This window comes from Phascolarctos cinereus, unplaced genomic scaffold, assembly GCF_003287225.1.
Source record: "Phascolarctos cinereus isolate Bilbo 61053 unplaced genomic scaffold, phaCin_HiC Scaffold_2;HRSCAF=192, whole genome shotgun sequence".
Taxonomy (NCBI): domain Eukaryota; kingdom Metazoa; phylum Chordata; class Mammalia; order Diprotodontia; family Phascolarctidae; genus Phascolarctos; species Phascolarctos cinereus.
In genome coordinates this window covers 214,451,929-214,467,585 of record NW_027555625.1, presented here as the reverse complement: position 1 = coordinate 214,467,585, position 15,657 = coordinate 214,451,929, and the positions used below count along the sequence as shown (strand labels likewise).

Below are 15,657 nucleotides of genomic sequence, written 5' to 3'. Positions count from 1 at the left end.
TACTTCCTCCATTAATACCATGACACACCCCCACACCACCCCTTCACAAAGTGATCTTTCTCCTCAAATTTTCTTTTAGCATTTAGCCTACATCTCTTGATAATTATTCTCATTCTACTCTATATCATATTTATTTGTGCCACCACCATTCCTTCCCCCCTCAAGAAAATAAACTTCTTTAAGACAAAGATTATTTCATTCTTGGCAACTAGAACAGTACCTGGCACACAGAAGGAAATTAATAAACTCTTGCTAATTAAGTGATCAACTGTAAAGTCCTTCAGGACATTTTTACCTCTTATAACCTCAAGGCCTACTAGCACAGTGCCCTGAGCAAAGATGTTAATGCTTCTTGAGTGAAGATTATATCACCAGCAATTAGCACAGTGCCTGGCACATAGTAGATATTTAATAAATGCAATTGTCAAATGACTACTTGATTGAAAAAGTTTTACTTCTTTTCTAATCTCTTAGGCCAGAATGCCAAGTACCTTTGTACTGCATTCATTTTGGTTTCCTTTCCAAGCTAATACTGGCCAAAAATTTAACTACAAGTATAAGTGGCAGAACTGGATCCATGATCTTGTCCATGAATACTTCCTTCAATGATACAGATCACAAGTGAGCCAAGACTGCCTAGTCTGTAATAATTTCTTCATGTCTTCCATAAGTTTACCACAAGAGATCCACTCACTGATTGTCTTCCTCACCTTCTCCAATTGTTTCAGGGATACAAGTAAAGCATGTGGGCTGACTTGTTCCTGCCACATGAGTAACTGGCAGGTAACTTAAACTTATCAACTTAAATTTAATCTAATGAAAAATAAATGTAATAGAAAACATAATTTTAGGGGTGGGAAAAACTAGCCTCTCTGAACTTCATTTTCCTCATCTATAAAATGAAGAGATTAACATTAGAACAAACTTCTTCACAAGATTGCTATTTGGAAAGTACTATGTAATGCATAAAGCAGTAGATAACATGGGTCCTCATTAGCCTTGCACACAATTCATGGTACAGTGGAAAATATGTTGGACCTACAATCGGAAAACCTAAGTCTGATTTCACAGTTCTGCCACTTACACCTGGCTTAAGTAAATAGTTAAACCCAAGGCCTAAATTTCTTCATCTGTAAAATGAAGGGCCAGAACTAGATGACCTCAAGATACTTTCTAGTTCTAAATGTATGTTCTTACAAAATCAATGCTACCTGCAACATTCCTCATGTTTTCTGTCAATTTAACTATGATTTACCTAGAATAAAGTTATCTTAAAGATCAAAAATAAGATTCTGTTAAGTTGTACAACTCTGAACGATCTGCTGGTATATTAAAGGCATCCTTATTACAAGCATACCTCATTTTACTGTGCTACAACACAATGCAAACAAAAAAATTAAAAATTAGATTTCTTATCTTCCTAGTGTTTTAAGCCAACACAAGAATCTAATGAGATATCTAGAACCTTAAATATTCAAAACAAAAAGAATCTGTAATCCAATTAATTGATTATAAGGCAAATGGAACTTCAACTTCCAGTTTGTCACTATGCATCCATTAACACACAAAACTTTTTCTGTCTACTCTAGGGTAGAAAAGTTCTTGCTGACAAATGATGTTTTATGCAAGAAAAACAATCACTGATCAGCAGAGATATATTTTTATTTGTAAGAAACACTGTATGAAGGGAAATGTATCCATAAGTAACTACCATTAAAAAGGAGAAAAAACACAACCAAGGACTGAAACTGAAAAATTAATCTGAAAGGAAATCTCTTTGAAAGGAGGCAGAATTTGAACACAGGGTCTCCAGAGACAATGGTCTTTTCACTCTGCCAAACTGCCTCCCTCAGCAGGTGGATAAGCCAGTGTGATTTAGAGCTGCTGTGGCTACAAAAAAATCCTCAAATTAAATGATTTGTATCATTAGCTGATAAGCCTCCCTGAATTTAGCTAAACTAGTTCTCATGAGTCACAGAGTCCACTGAAAGCTCTATCTCTCAATTTTGGCAGGACCTGCCTGAACTGGTACTCTGCTGGCACAGCCTTCAAGAACTCTCCACAGCACAAGTCAAAAGAAAGGGGTTTTAATTCAAGACATATGTTTGTACATTCTCCCTCCCCATAAAAAAGAGGGGGGAAAAAGACCATGTTCTACCTTGACTGCAAGCTCTCAGAAATGGATGTCTAATATAGACAGCTCTCTCTGATACAAATACAAGCTTAAATTTCAGCAGAAGAGAGAAATAAAACCAACATAGCAAGACTACCACACTTCTGTGTGGCAATGACAACATGCTCTCAACTTCTCCCTACACCAAGTAGAGAAAAAAATGTCAAACTAAATGGTATAAAAGAGTAATAATAATAATAATTAAATCTTAAAGAGTGAACACAAAAGATGTCATAAGGTATGAATTCAAAAAACACAGAATTTAGCCATATTATGCCAGACTCAGAAGAGGGAAAATTAAACAAAAGAACAGCATAATAAAGACAAAGTAAAATTCAGGAAGTAAAGGGGTGAGAACATGAATAAATAATGTATAAAATATATCTGCCTAAAAGTGGATGGCAAGAAGAAAAGAGTTACTATCATAAAAAGAAATGAATGTCACTAACAACACCCTCAAGTAGAAAAAAGAACAAAACCTGTAATTCTACATTCCACATTCAACAGTTTGTTTGTTTGTTTGTTTTTAAATGGCAGCTATATGGAAGACAAGTTGTACAGGGTGAAAGATAAGTAGGAGAGACCAATTAGAAAGTTACTGCAGAAGTCCATGCAAGAAGTGACTAGCCCGGTCTTGGTTAGAGTGGAGATAAGCATAGGTAGATGGATGGGAGAAATGCTGTGGGGGTACAACTGACAAGACTTGGCAAGTGTTTGGATGGAGGGGGAAGAAGCCAATGGGAAAGAGAATGAGGAATGTAAAATGACTCCAAAGTTTTGAACCTAAATGACTGGAAGGATGTTGTTCTCAGGAACATTGGGAAGAGAGGTGGCTTTGGGGAAAACATAATCAGTAAAAGACGTACAGATAATGAGCAAAATGATAAAACATGCTTCATATGGGGGGGAGACAAGGAGAGCAAATTAATCCCTGCTAGTTCTAAAATCCTATGACCTATACTAGCGCTTTTTATTTACATCCATAAACACTAAAGAGCATGTCATCTCTTATTTGTGCTCCAATTTTTAAAAATTTGAAATTATGGAGATTTTCTATCAAATGGTTTGCTATGATTCACCTACAAAGTTAAAAGTAAGTTATAGTTGATCCAACCATTCAGGAAAGCAATATGGAATTATGTTAAATGACTACAATGTCCATCCTTAGACCCAGAGGTCTCACTACTAGGCACATCAAGGAGGTAAAGGACAAAAAGAAAGTTCCTATACATACCAAAATATTTATAGTAGTAGTTTTTTGTAATCACAAAGAACTAAACAAAGCAAATGCCCAATGAATGGGAAATAGTTAAACTGTGGAACATGAATAAATACCATAAGAAACAATGAATATGGTCAGTCAATCGCTCAGCAAGCATTCATTAAGCACTGCCTATTCGCAGGCACTGTGCTAAGTTCTGGGGATACAAAAAACGGCAAAAACAGTCCCTATCTTCAAGGAGCTCAGTAATCCCCCTTGATTCTAAGGGAGGAGACAACATGAAAACTATCTACAAAATGCATACCAGGTAAGTTGGAGGCAATCTTAAAAGGAAGGCACTAAATGAGGGGGACTGGGCAAAAGACTGCTTGCAAAAAGGCAGGAGGTGAGCTCTCTTGAAAAAAAGCCAGGAGGCGGAGATGAGAAAGAGAGTATTCCAGACACAGGGGACAGAGAAACATAGAAGCCATTCTGCAAAATGAAGTAAGGAGAACCAAGAAAATATATACATCTACAACAATGTAAATGGAAAGAATAACAAAAAGAGAAAGTGAATGCTGTGAAATTCCTGTGACCCATGTTGACCCCAAAGAAGAAATATGAGAAGGCATCTCCCTCCCTTCTTTGCAAAGGTGGGGAATTTGTAATCAATTCCTCACTGCATACAGTATCAAACTCAATTGATTGGTTTTGCTTAAGTGGATTTTTATTATTCTTTATTCTTTGTTAAATGGGATGGGCCAGGGGAGGAAAAATGAAAGGGGAAAGGTATACTGGGAAATGCAGACGATGTAAAAACAAAAGAGCAATAAAATATTTTAAATAAATTACACACATTTTCCCTCAGCATTTAGAAAATTCATTAGTAACAATTTCCCTGTGATACATAAAACACAGGCAAACCCTAGGGTCAGCATATATGGATATGTTTACAAACTAAATTTGTCCCTAAACAGTGCTAAAACTGGCATCAGATAATCCCAAGATAGGCAAATATTTTAGTTACTGTCTTTTGTAATATCTTGTGTGTGATTTTATTTATAAATACAAAATTTCTGTCAGATTTCCAATTCTTAAAATACAATATTATTGAAATACCACTTCAGTTAACAATTAATAAAAATAAAGTCAATATCTTCACCAAAGCTCTTGCTTTTTTCATGCAATGAACAGTACAAATCAAAAACTATGAAAATATTTGAGCATATATAAAATATCTTCTATGAGATAGCTGGTATAATTTTCAATCACTGTTAAAAAAAAAAAGATGATGCCCAGAAAAAACTATGTAATAGAATTTAGAAGCTATATTAAAATTAATTTCTCCAAAATGGCCCAAATCCTATTGGCTGCATCTGGATCAAACCTTTACAATATGCTTTAAATCTTATTGTTTTGCCCTAAGTCAGTTGTGGGCTCTGCCTGAAATAAGAATCAGCATTACTCACATTTACATGGTGCTCTAGGTTTTACAAAGCATTTTCCATGCAACACTCTTTTTTTGGGGGGGGGGGGGGCAATCAAGGTTAAGTGACTTGCCCAAGGTCACACAGCTAGTGTCAAGTGTCTTCTAAGGCCAAATTTGAACTCAGACCCTCCTGACTCCAAGGCCAGAGCTCTATCCACTGCTCCATCCATACAACATTCTTAAGAGGTGGTAGTAGTATCCCAAATTCAATAATTAAAAAACTGTGATCACATTAACTACTAAATGAATGTCTGGCATGAGTGGAAAGCCAGGTCTGATTGCAGGTGTATAGCAGGCTAGCCACTAAACTATGTTGCTACAATGTACTCTCATTTCTAAAGTCCAAAGCATATCAAATAACTGTTAAAATAATTGTTAAAATGCATAAAGAATCAGGAATTAATACTGGGATAAAAATAACATAACCCAGGTTCTTTCTGGTCTTACTTTGCCACTAACTAGAAACTAGACAACTTTAAAAATCTCTTTTATTGTTAAAATGCATAAAGAATCAGGAATTAATACTGGGATAAAAATAACATAACCCAGGTTCTTTCTGGTCTTACTTTGCCACTAACTAGAACTAGAAACTAGACAACTTTAAAAATCTCTTTTAACTCAAGGTAGTCAAGGTTCTACCAATGACCACTTTTACATTCAAAGCCCAAAAAGGCTGACTTCAACAAGGACATAAATTCCAATTCCACCTAACGGCCCTTCACTGATATCTACTAAATGTTGAGAATAATGTTTCCCTTAATACGACCAATTTCTTTCCATTAGGTTTTGCAAACCTAAAGTATTAACACAGTATTTATAAAGGCCTACCATTTTATTGACTCAAAATAGATTTCATTTTTATATGTAGCTCAAGAAACTGAAAAACCTGAAATGAGGTAAAGGCATTTTCTAGTTTGTGTAAAAAAGGTTCCCCAGCATGTTGGGAAGGCCCTGCAATAAGAGATTTATGGGGAGACATGGATAAGAGTCTCACAGAATGGTCAGGTTATGATGGTTCAAGAGAATATCCTTATCGCCCTGGAGTCAGGAGGACCTGAGTTTAAATTTGAGGTCAGACACTTACTAGTTGTATGACCCTGGGCAAGATGCTGAATCCTGGGGGAAGGTGGAGGTGGGAGGGAGGAAGTGTCAAGGAGAGTGCAAGAGAGTACACCCTGGAAAAAGGAGGAGGAAAAGAAAGAATAACAATTACTGCATTTACAACACACTTTAAGGTTTTCAAATTGGCTAACATACATTATCTCATTTGATACTCAAAACGTGAAGAAAATAACACTTAAAGGACTTAAATGACTCGTCCATAGTCCCAAAACTAAGTGTCAGAAATAACATTCAAACCCAGGTCTCTCCTGAAGTCAAATCCAGCATGCTTTCCAACACATCTCTCTATTATTAATAATTTTTATTTGTATAGAACTTGGCAGTTTTCAAACCACCTTTATATAAGCTATCCTCAGAACAATCCTAAGAAGTAGACAAGGCAGGCACTGGCATATCCATTTCACAGATACAGAAACTGAGACTCAGAAAAAGGTTAAGTGTCTTGCCCAAAGCTATCGAGCTAACAGTGTTAGAACCAGGACTTAATTTTCTGCCTCTGCTCACAAGCTCTTCATACTATGTGCCAAACTGCTTCATCAGAGATGGGATTTAAAGTCAGGATTTTAAATTTGAAAAGCCAATAGGAAAGGTACTAGAGTGGGGAACCTGTGTCCTCGAGGCCACTTGAGGCCCTCTAGGTCCTCAAGAGTAGCCCTTTCCATAGGTTCCCCACCCCCGTACTAGAGAACAGAATGACAATTTGATTAAGCTTAACCTTGGTCTTCATGCATTCCCTATTATACAATTTTGTCTTCAGGGCAAAAAATAAAGAAATATGTAATCAAAAAGAAAAGAGCAGCATATTATAAACTCTCTTTTGTTAGAAATGAACTTTTGAATTTTCTAAGTCACTAAATACTACATGGTGTCTTTTCTCAGCAAAGTTGTTCAGCAGAGAGTAATATACTTTACTAGACAGTGGTGTTCCCATTAATTAAAAACCATAGAATTGTTTACAAATGTCTTCTGATTCCCTGGAACAAAAGACAAAGCCATATGCTTCAAAATACAAAAGATTAATAGGGTTTTTAAGCTCAAGTACTTTAGTATTACCCAACTAAATCACGGTTTAAAAAGTAATAAAGTGAAATAAATAAAAGTAACTAAAAAAGTAAAAACATCTTTGCTATGCCCCACTGGTTCTGTGCCCTCATAGACCCAAGTCTTCCCTTCAACTGATATGGATCACAACTCATCCTTGCTTTCTCATTCTGTAGTTTCTTCCCTGTATATTTCCAGAAAATGTCTGAGACCTTCCTTTGGTTCCTATAGCATTATGTGAATACCAATGCTGTTATTCAGACAATAACTCACTACTGCTACATGACCAACCCACCTCCATTTCCAATTATGTACATCCTTGATGATATCCTTTATACTACTTATCAATCAAGTCTTCAATGATAATATTTTACAACTCATTCCTTCCCATCAGACATGTTTCCATTACCCTTGGAACTGTATATCTAATTCTCCTTTCACCACAATGCTCCACATTTCAGTCACATAACATCACTGGTAGAACAGTGATATTAAAAAAAATCATGGGTCAGGAAAAGGGAGTACCGGAGTATGGAGCATCTTCCAAAATTCATTCATGCCCAATATCTTCCTTCTATTTAATTCTAGCTCAAATCTATCTACATTGAGTGGGTACCCAAATATACAGGTACTAATGACCAATTCAATGGATTGCCAATTTACCTGCATGTCTACTCTGGCTAACATGCATTCGTCTTTCACTTGATTTTTCCTGTGCATATTACTCTTCTGAAAGACAGATCTCACTGAGGGAGCTTTGTAATGTTCCAGGGCTCAACATAATCATTACAAAGTCATCCACAAAAAGAAACATCTGAAAAGCCTTTCTTTTAACCCACACAATGACTAGATAAAGCCAAAATCAACACCAAATTATAAAGATGAATAAAGATGAGTCAACACTATGTACAATTATATCAACTCCTATCTTATTTAAACAAGCTAATGACCCTAACAAATAAAAAAGGATAGAAGTAAAGATATTGACTGTGATTACCAACATGCCTTAGAGAAGTTTAACTGATGCAAAAGAACTGCCATTAAAAAAAAACCCTAAAAGTTCAGAAACTTACTCAACCAGCAAAAATCTCTTTGCCAACAGGTTAAACATGGAAGCTAAGAGCAACATCAATTCAGAATAAAAGTTCATAGACATTCTGTTCACTGTTCACTTGGTTCCTACTCTCCATGCTCCTTTTGGGGGTTTTCTGGGCAAAGACACTGGAGTGGTTGGCCATTTCATTCTCCAGCTCATTTTAAAGATGAGGAAACTGAAGCAGAGTTAAGTGACTTGCCCAAGGTCACAAAGCTAGTAAGTTATCTGAGGCTGAATTTGAATTCAGATCGTCCTGACTCCAGAACTTGCACTCTATCCACTGCACCACCTAACTGCCCACTCACTCATTTATATTCTGTAACTTCACAAAATAACAAAAAGCTGTTAAGGGGGAAAATGAGTGCTGTGTTGTTCGTGGAGTGTTTTTTTTAATTGAAGTATCAATTAATATAATTTGAAAGTACCATATACCATCAGACTGGATTATATAACTTATTTCTGAGACATCTAACCAGTATACTGGTTCCCAGTCCCAAAACAGTTATCATCATCCCATTCAAGCCCAGGTATTTAGAAGCAAACTCCATTAACCACAGTGATAGACCAGAAAGCTTCAGGAAAAATAAAAAGTAGATCCTTTCTCACAAAAAGATTAGCACCCCATGCAAGCTCTGTTTCAAATATATAACTTATCTATTTACTCAAACTGTTTCCCTGGCTTCTTCCATTTACCTAAACTTGTAAACGTTATGCTGAATATAACTGTTCCCCAGCTTGACATTCATGTTCATTCTAACAAAGTCAAACATAACTCATATAATCTTAAGAGTATCATACTCAACAGTTTCTGTAAAGAATCACAATAAGCAGAGGTATAATGCTAATTATAAAGCATATAAGATAAACGTTTGATCACAACTAATTACCCTTCGCAATCTGCCTATTTATTATTAAATTCACAGAGAAAGAGAAAGCCACAAAGCGTAATTATTTACCCCTCAATCTCTTGAGGATCTTCATCCAGGTCACTATCACTCTCAGTGGGTGCCCCCAAGGCTGTGCTGTGAGCCCTCCTGTTCTGTCTCTATATTATTTCATTTGGTCATCTCAACAGATCCCATGGATTGAATTATCTCTATGCTGATGATTCTCAGATTTATTTATCTAGCCCGGTCAGGACTTCAGTCTAGCCTCTCCAACTGCCTAATAGACATCTCAAACTGGATGTCCTGTGAGACATCTTAAACTCAACATGTCCAAAACTGAACTCATTATCTTTCCTCTCAAACCCTCCTCCCTTCTTAACTTCCTTTTTACTGTTGAGGACACCACCATCCTCCCAGTTACAAGCTCACAAACTAAATGTCATCCTGGACTCTCACTCATGATACCCAATCTATTGTCAAGATCTGTCGATTCCACCTTCATAACATCTCTGGTATACAAGACTCCTTCTATACTCTGACACTGTTACCACCCTGGTGTAGGCCTTCATCACCTCATACCTGGTTGACAAGCAAAAGCCTTATGGTTGGTCTCCCTACCTCAAGTCTCTCCACATTCCAGTCCATCTTCCATTCAGCTGTTAATGTGATCTTCCTAAAGTGCGGGTCTGACTGTGTCACCTCTCTGTTCAATAAATGCCAATAGCTCCCAATCACTTCCAAGATCAAATATAAAATCCCCTGTTCAGTTTATAAAGATTTTAATAACCAATCCCATTCCTATCTTTCTAGCCTTCTCACAGTTTACTCCTCTCAGCCAAGTCTTCGACTCCAACTCCAGCACTCTTTCCATTAAGTCACATTTTCAACTGGCTTACTGTGTTATCTTTCCAATTCATTAATTTTTTTTCCTTCTGTGTCCTTATACAGGACATATACATACACACACACACACATATACATACATACATATATATACACACACACACACACACACACATATATACATATACACATATATACATATATACACACCTTTTTTTTTAGGATAGGCAGTGGGGTTAAGTGACTTGTCCAGGGTCAAACAGCTAGTAAGTGTTATGTGTCTGAGGCTGGATTTGAACTCAGGTCCTCCTGAATCCAAGGCTAGTGCCCTATTCACTGCATCACCTAGCTGCCCCTATTGCTATTATTTTTCTGCAAACATAACCAATGCGTTCTAATTCTGCATTATTTAATGACTCTACCCATTCCTTTGGCCCTATACCCTCTTAGTGACCAAACCCTAATGAGTCTTTTTTCACAGTATTTTCTTTTATCAATTCCTTCCTCTCTTTCCATCCTCACTACTGCCACCTAGTTTAAGCCATTATCATCTTACATGGTCTTCCTGTCTCCAGTCTCTGCTTCCTCCAGTTCATACTGTACATTGCTGCCAGGTTAATCTTCCTGAAGTGCCACTTTGATCAAGTTATTCTCCTGCTCAAAAAGTGTCAATGTCTCCCCACTGACTACAAAATAAGATACAAACTCCTAAGCTTGACATTCAAGGACCTCCACAATCGGTCTCATATCTACTTTTTGAGCCTCATCTCACACTATAAACCCAAACGAATAATCTGTTCATACATGATTTCTCCTCAATAAAGCTTTCTCTCTCACGCTTGCTCGCTCTCTCTCTCTCTCTCTCTCTCTCTCTCTCTCTCTCTCACACACACACACACACCACACACACACACACACACACACACACACACACCCCCATCCATCACCCAAAGCAAACTCTTCCACCTAAACTGCTTTAACAATTGTCTATATCACTTTGGACACTGATTTACAGACACACAGGACTTAGAGTTAAAAGCACTTAGAGACCACCTAATAAACCCCCTAATTTCATAGTTAGGAAAATGGGAAAACTTACACAAGTGGTAACAGACACAGGATTTGAACCAACTCCAAATCTAGTCCTCCCTATTTTGATAATTCAAGCAAAAAAAAAAGCATTTTACTTAAAGCATTTATATTAAAAAATCAAATTTACACTTGGTATTTATCTGAATTTACCTTATAAACACAAACAAATATGTTGGGAACCAGAAAAACAGCCCTGTGTAATAAAGCACTGATTAAATCAGGAAACCTAGATTCAAGTCTGACATTTTAAAGCCTAAGTCATCACTTAACTTCTCTTAGACCATGCCCTCATCTATAAAATGATTAAAAAAATACATATACCATTTATCTCAAATGATTGTTCTAAGGAAAGAACCCCACAGACATTAAAATGCTATAGCTCTTCTTTAAGTACATAGAAACTTGAGCTACTATCACGAAGTGATAATCTACTATTAGAATTGTCTTTTTGGTTTCTTTGTGGTTTGTTTTTTTTAAAGAAAATTCTCTACAGAAACAGTAACAAGTAAAATTTTAACAAAAAAAACAATGTAAGCATATAAATTCTGAAACTCCATAATCCTATGATCCTAGATAGAAGTAAATTAAGTAGAAAAAAGTTAACTTTATAGATTCTGTGCTAATCTTTCATCTACTTTTCTATTAAAATCAACTAATCTTTTTAATACAAAATAAATGTTTAACTTTTTTCCTCTATAGAATTCATATGGGCCATTTCCCAAACCATTTCATTGATTAAAAAAAAAAGCAAGTCTTTCTCTTAAGTTTTTTAATGAAATTATAACATAGTTCATTGTTAGTAAAGAGATGTAATCTAGATTTCTTAAGCTAGAAGACCTTAAGGGGCTCTCGTAATATTTAAAGAGTTACACTGAAGAAATGGACATTTCAAGCCCAAATTGTAAGTTGCTATAAGTTACACACTTATTCAAGGAACCTTGAATCAATAAATCAATGATAATTTATTAAGCATCTATTATGTGCCAGGCTCTGTTCTAGTAAGGCAAAAAAAAAAACAGTTTCTCCTCTCAAGAAGCTCTCAGTCTAATGGGGGAGAAAACATGCAAACAATGTACAAACAACATACACACATACATACACATACATACACACAATAAATTGGAAGTCATGAACAGAGATACCTTCAGAAATCTATAATAATGACAACACTAAATGGCATTTAGGCATACAGCAATTAAAATATTTAGACCTCACAAATCCCAAAGAATCAGACCCTACAGGTGATAGGATTTCCAATAACAGATAAGAAAACTGTGGCTCAGACAAGTTCATCAACTTGAGGCAGAAAAGGGCTGTGGGAAAAGCCCTGGATTTGGAGCCAGAGGATTTAAGTCCTACCACAGCTCTGCCACTTAAAATCTGTGTAACTTTATGCAACTGCACCTCTCTATGACTGAAGGACTTGAATTAGATGATCACAAAAGTCCCTTCCAGCTCTTTAAATAATAATCCATAATCTGTAACCTATAAATTTTATGTAGCCAAGGCTACATAACTCCTGAGCCAGAATATTAACCCTGATTTCCAGACTCCACTTCAGCACTCTACACAAAAGAAGCCTGAAAAATCATGTAGTTTTTAATGTAAAACTATCAAAAAAAATTGATCCCTTAGGAAATTTTGAGAGGCAGCATCAAATAGTGGATAGCGTTGGTCTCAAGAGTCAGAAGAACTGCCTGGCCTTTCGCAATGGCTGTGTGAGCCAGGGCAAGTCATTTAAACGCTAAAAAAACCTAGGAACTCTAAGACTAAGTTGCTAAGCAGGTGCTTATATGAAATGGTAAAGGAAATTTGCTCATCATGAGTTCCTTATGCCAATAAAATCAAAGGTCTAGTCTAAAATCCAAAAAAAATGAAATGTGTAAAAACCGACAAAAAAATAAGCCAAAAAAATCTGGTCCACAATGTCAGTACTGACAAGCTGGCTCTTTGAAAAATGCATAAAGAGAAAGCCTGGATTCAGGTAAATTGCCTACCTCACAGAACATTTAATTGTCCGATTTTTTTTTTAATCGGTAGTACTGTCTAGAACAGCAATTCTCAAACTTTTTGCCCTTAGGACCCTTTTATGCTTTAAGAATTACTGAACTGAGAAAGATCCTTTGTTTATGTGATTATATTTATCAATATTTACCACCTTAGAAATTAAGACATCTTAATATTACCTTGAAAATAATTCTGACCTCACAAACTCCCTGACCAGTGGGGGTGGGGGGGAGGGCTCCCAGGAGACCACATTTTGAGAAGGGGATCCCACTACAAGAACTGCTAGTCTTAAAGGTCTGAGCAGAGGTCCTGAAGTCTGACACACTGTTAGTTTCCAAATTCTGTTCTGCCATGCCACTCACTGGCTTACTGCATGGTGCTAGGGGTATCACAACTTTTCTGCATCTGTTTCCCCATCTGTTGAACAGGAATAGCACAACTGACATTCTCAGGTTGTAAGAACCAATTAAGTGTTTATGAAGTACTTTAAGGTTCATAGGGAAAAGGCAGTGTAATTACAAAATATTATCTTTAACAGTGAACCACAGCTATATGCAAATCTCATCAGCACAATTCCTTTGTATCTTTTTTCATAACATATCAAATTCTGAAATGCATCAGTGAGATGTATTTATGAACCAGTTCAGCAAACTCTGAGACTCTAACTTTTCTGAATCCCTTTGTTTCCCCAAAAAGCACGTCATCATCCTAACCCAAATACCCATAAGGGTAAAAGTCTAAGATTCAATAAGAAATTATAGGTAGTTACAACCAGAACATCTGAGAGAAGTCACCTGAGAAATAGTAGTTTTAACAGTGGCACAGAAGGTCCCTCTTCTCCTATACAGTGCAGATTAATGTACTTGCTGAAAAGACATTGATAGCACAGACGGCTTATTCACTTTAAAGCTGGACTAGTTTGCTATGTAGCTAGCTAGCCTCAGCGACTGCAGAGTGCTGAGGGACTACGGAAAAGATCAGTGAGGTCGCCCCGGAAAAGTGCTGATGCCACCTCTAGCTGCCCCTTGGGTAAATGACAGTAACAACAAAACACTGACAAAAAAACCAACAGGCTACCCCAGGCCTCAGCTTAACAATAATTCTGCCCCACCCCCAACACACACACACACACACACACACACACACACAAAAAGGCCTCCTGCAAATCCATTCCCAAACCACCAAAGAAGGGCACACTTCTAAGCAAAGGAAAGAGAATGGGAGAGGACGGGTTCTCGACAAATCTGCTGTCTACACCCTTCACTCTAAGTCTTCGAGGAGTGGAGACGGTGGAAAGGAGTAAGGAAGCTGCCTAGCTTTCTAAACTACAAGACGCTCCACAGGAGAAAGCGTGAGGGGGGCGGGGAGAGGCTCCAGAGAGAGAAAACTCCCTCGAGTCTTGGGCTCTGGAAGGAGAAACACAGGGAAGAAGGGAAAGGGGAAAGGCAGGCGGACAGGGGAGTCCCCTCCCTCACAAGTGAGAGGAGGGAGGGTCCTACCCATGACTCAGAAGGAAAGAAAGATCTTCCCCTACCCGTGGATAATGTGGGAGGGTCTGCCCCCTTTCTATTCTCAGAGGTAAAAGAAGGAAATACCCTCCAAGGGGCATGAGCAGGGCAGCCTGCCCCTCTTACGGGGCGAATGGGAGGCTAGGACTCGGGGTTACCGACAGCTCCGGCCCCGGCTTCCGGGGCGGGATCGGTCAGCTCGGCCCGAAGGTTGGAAAGAAAGGGGGAGGCCAGGAGGAATAATCCCGCGGGTGAAGGCACGGGGGAGGAGTGGGCCAAGCCCCCTTCCCCTCCCGCTCGGGCCGCCCGCCTCAGCCCGGCGTGCCGGGAGCGCCTCCGCTCGGGGACGGGCCCAGCCCGCTCGCTCCGCTCCTCCCCGCCGCGCCGCGCCTCGGGCCGCAGGGGGAGTCGTGGAGGCGGCAGCGGCCGCCTGGCTCAGCCCGGCCCGGTCCGCCCGGGCCCTCCCGCCCTCCTACCTGAGGCTGTGTACCAGCTCCCGGCGTGACTGGCTTCCCGGCAGACCACTCGGTTGGACATCTTGGAACCTGTGCCGCCTATGGTGCACGAGGATGAATGAGGAGGCGGCGGCGGCGGCGGCTGCAGGAACGGCTCGGGGAGGGGACGAGGCACCGCGGGCCCAGCCCAGGAGGAGGCGGCCGCGGGGAGGGGATCGGCCCGACCCAGGAGGAGGAGGAAGAGGAGGAGGCGGCAGCGGAGGAGGAGGAAGAGGAGGAGGAGATGGCGGCGGCGGCCCCGTCCCGGATCACCATGCACGCGGACGGCCGCAAGAAGGGGCCCGCGGCGGCCTCCCAGACCGCGGCAGAGCCCTGGCGCCGGCCCCCGGAGTTGCCACTGCTCCCCCTCTGGGGCAGGGCCCGCCTAGCCGCTCCGACACACCACTCCGCCGCCCCCCCCCCGCCCTCGGGCGGGTGCCGCCGCCGCCGCCGCCGGTGACCCCACCCCCCTGACTCCGCTCCCGCCCCTAGCCCCGGCCCCTCCGCGGCTCCCCTCTCCCAGCGCGCCCCGGGCCGGGCCGGCGCGCCCCGCCCCGCCGCGCTCCGCCCCTGCCCTGCCGCCCGCGCCGGGGCCTGGGAGACACCGAACTGCGGCCACTCAGGACTGCATCGGAGGTCTGCCGGAGCCCTGGGAGGCGGCCGCGAGTACAAAAATGGCCGGGGCCGGGGCCTCAGCTGAGGAG

At 39.9% G+C, this 15,657-nt stretch overlaps 1 protein-coding gene across 2 annotated transcripts in view; it reads right to left on the bottom strand.

Moving 5' to 3' along the window:
* The window catches only part of MEMO1 (mediator of cell motility 1), a 127,245-nt gene extending 111,908 nt beyond the window's left edge, over positions 1–15,337 (bottom strand). The window contains exon 1 of one of the 2 annotated variants that reach the window (XM_020972352.2): positions 14,936–15,337. In XM_020972352.2, coding sequence (XP_020828011.1) covers positions 14,936–14,996 — 61 coding nt within the window. In that variant the 5' untranslated portion in view covers positions 14,997–15,337. The remainder of the gene's footprint in view (positions 1–14,935) is intronic. The other variant, XM_020972353.2, reaches the window with a different exon arrangement.
* Between the last annotated feature and the right edge of the window lie 320 nt (positions 15,338–15,657).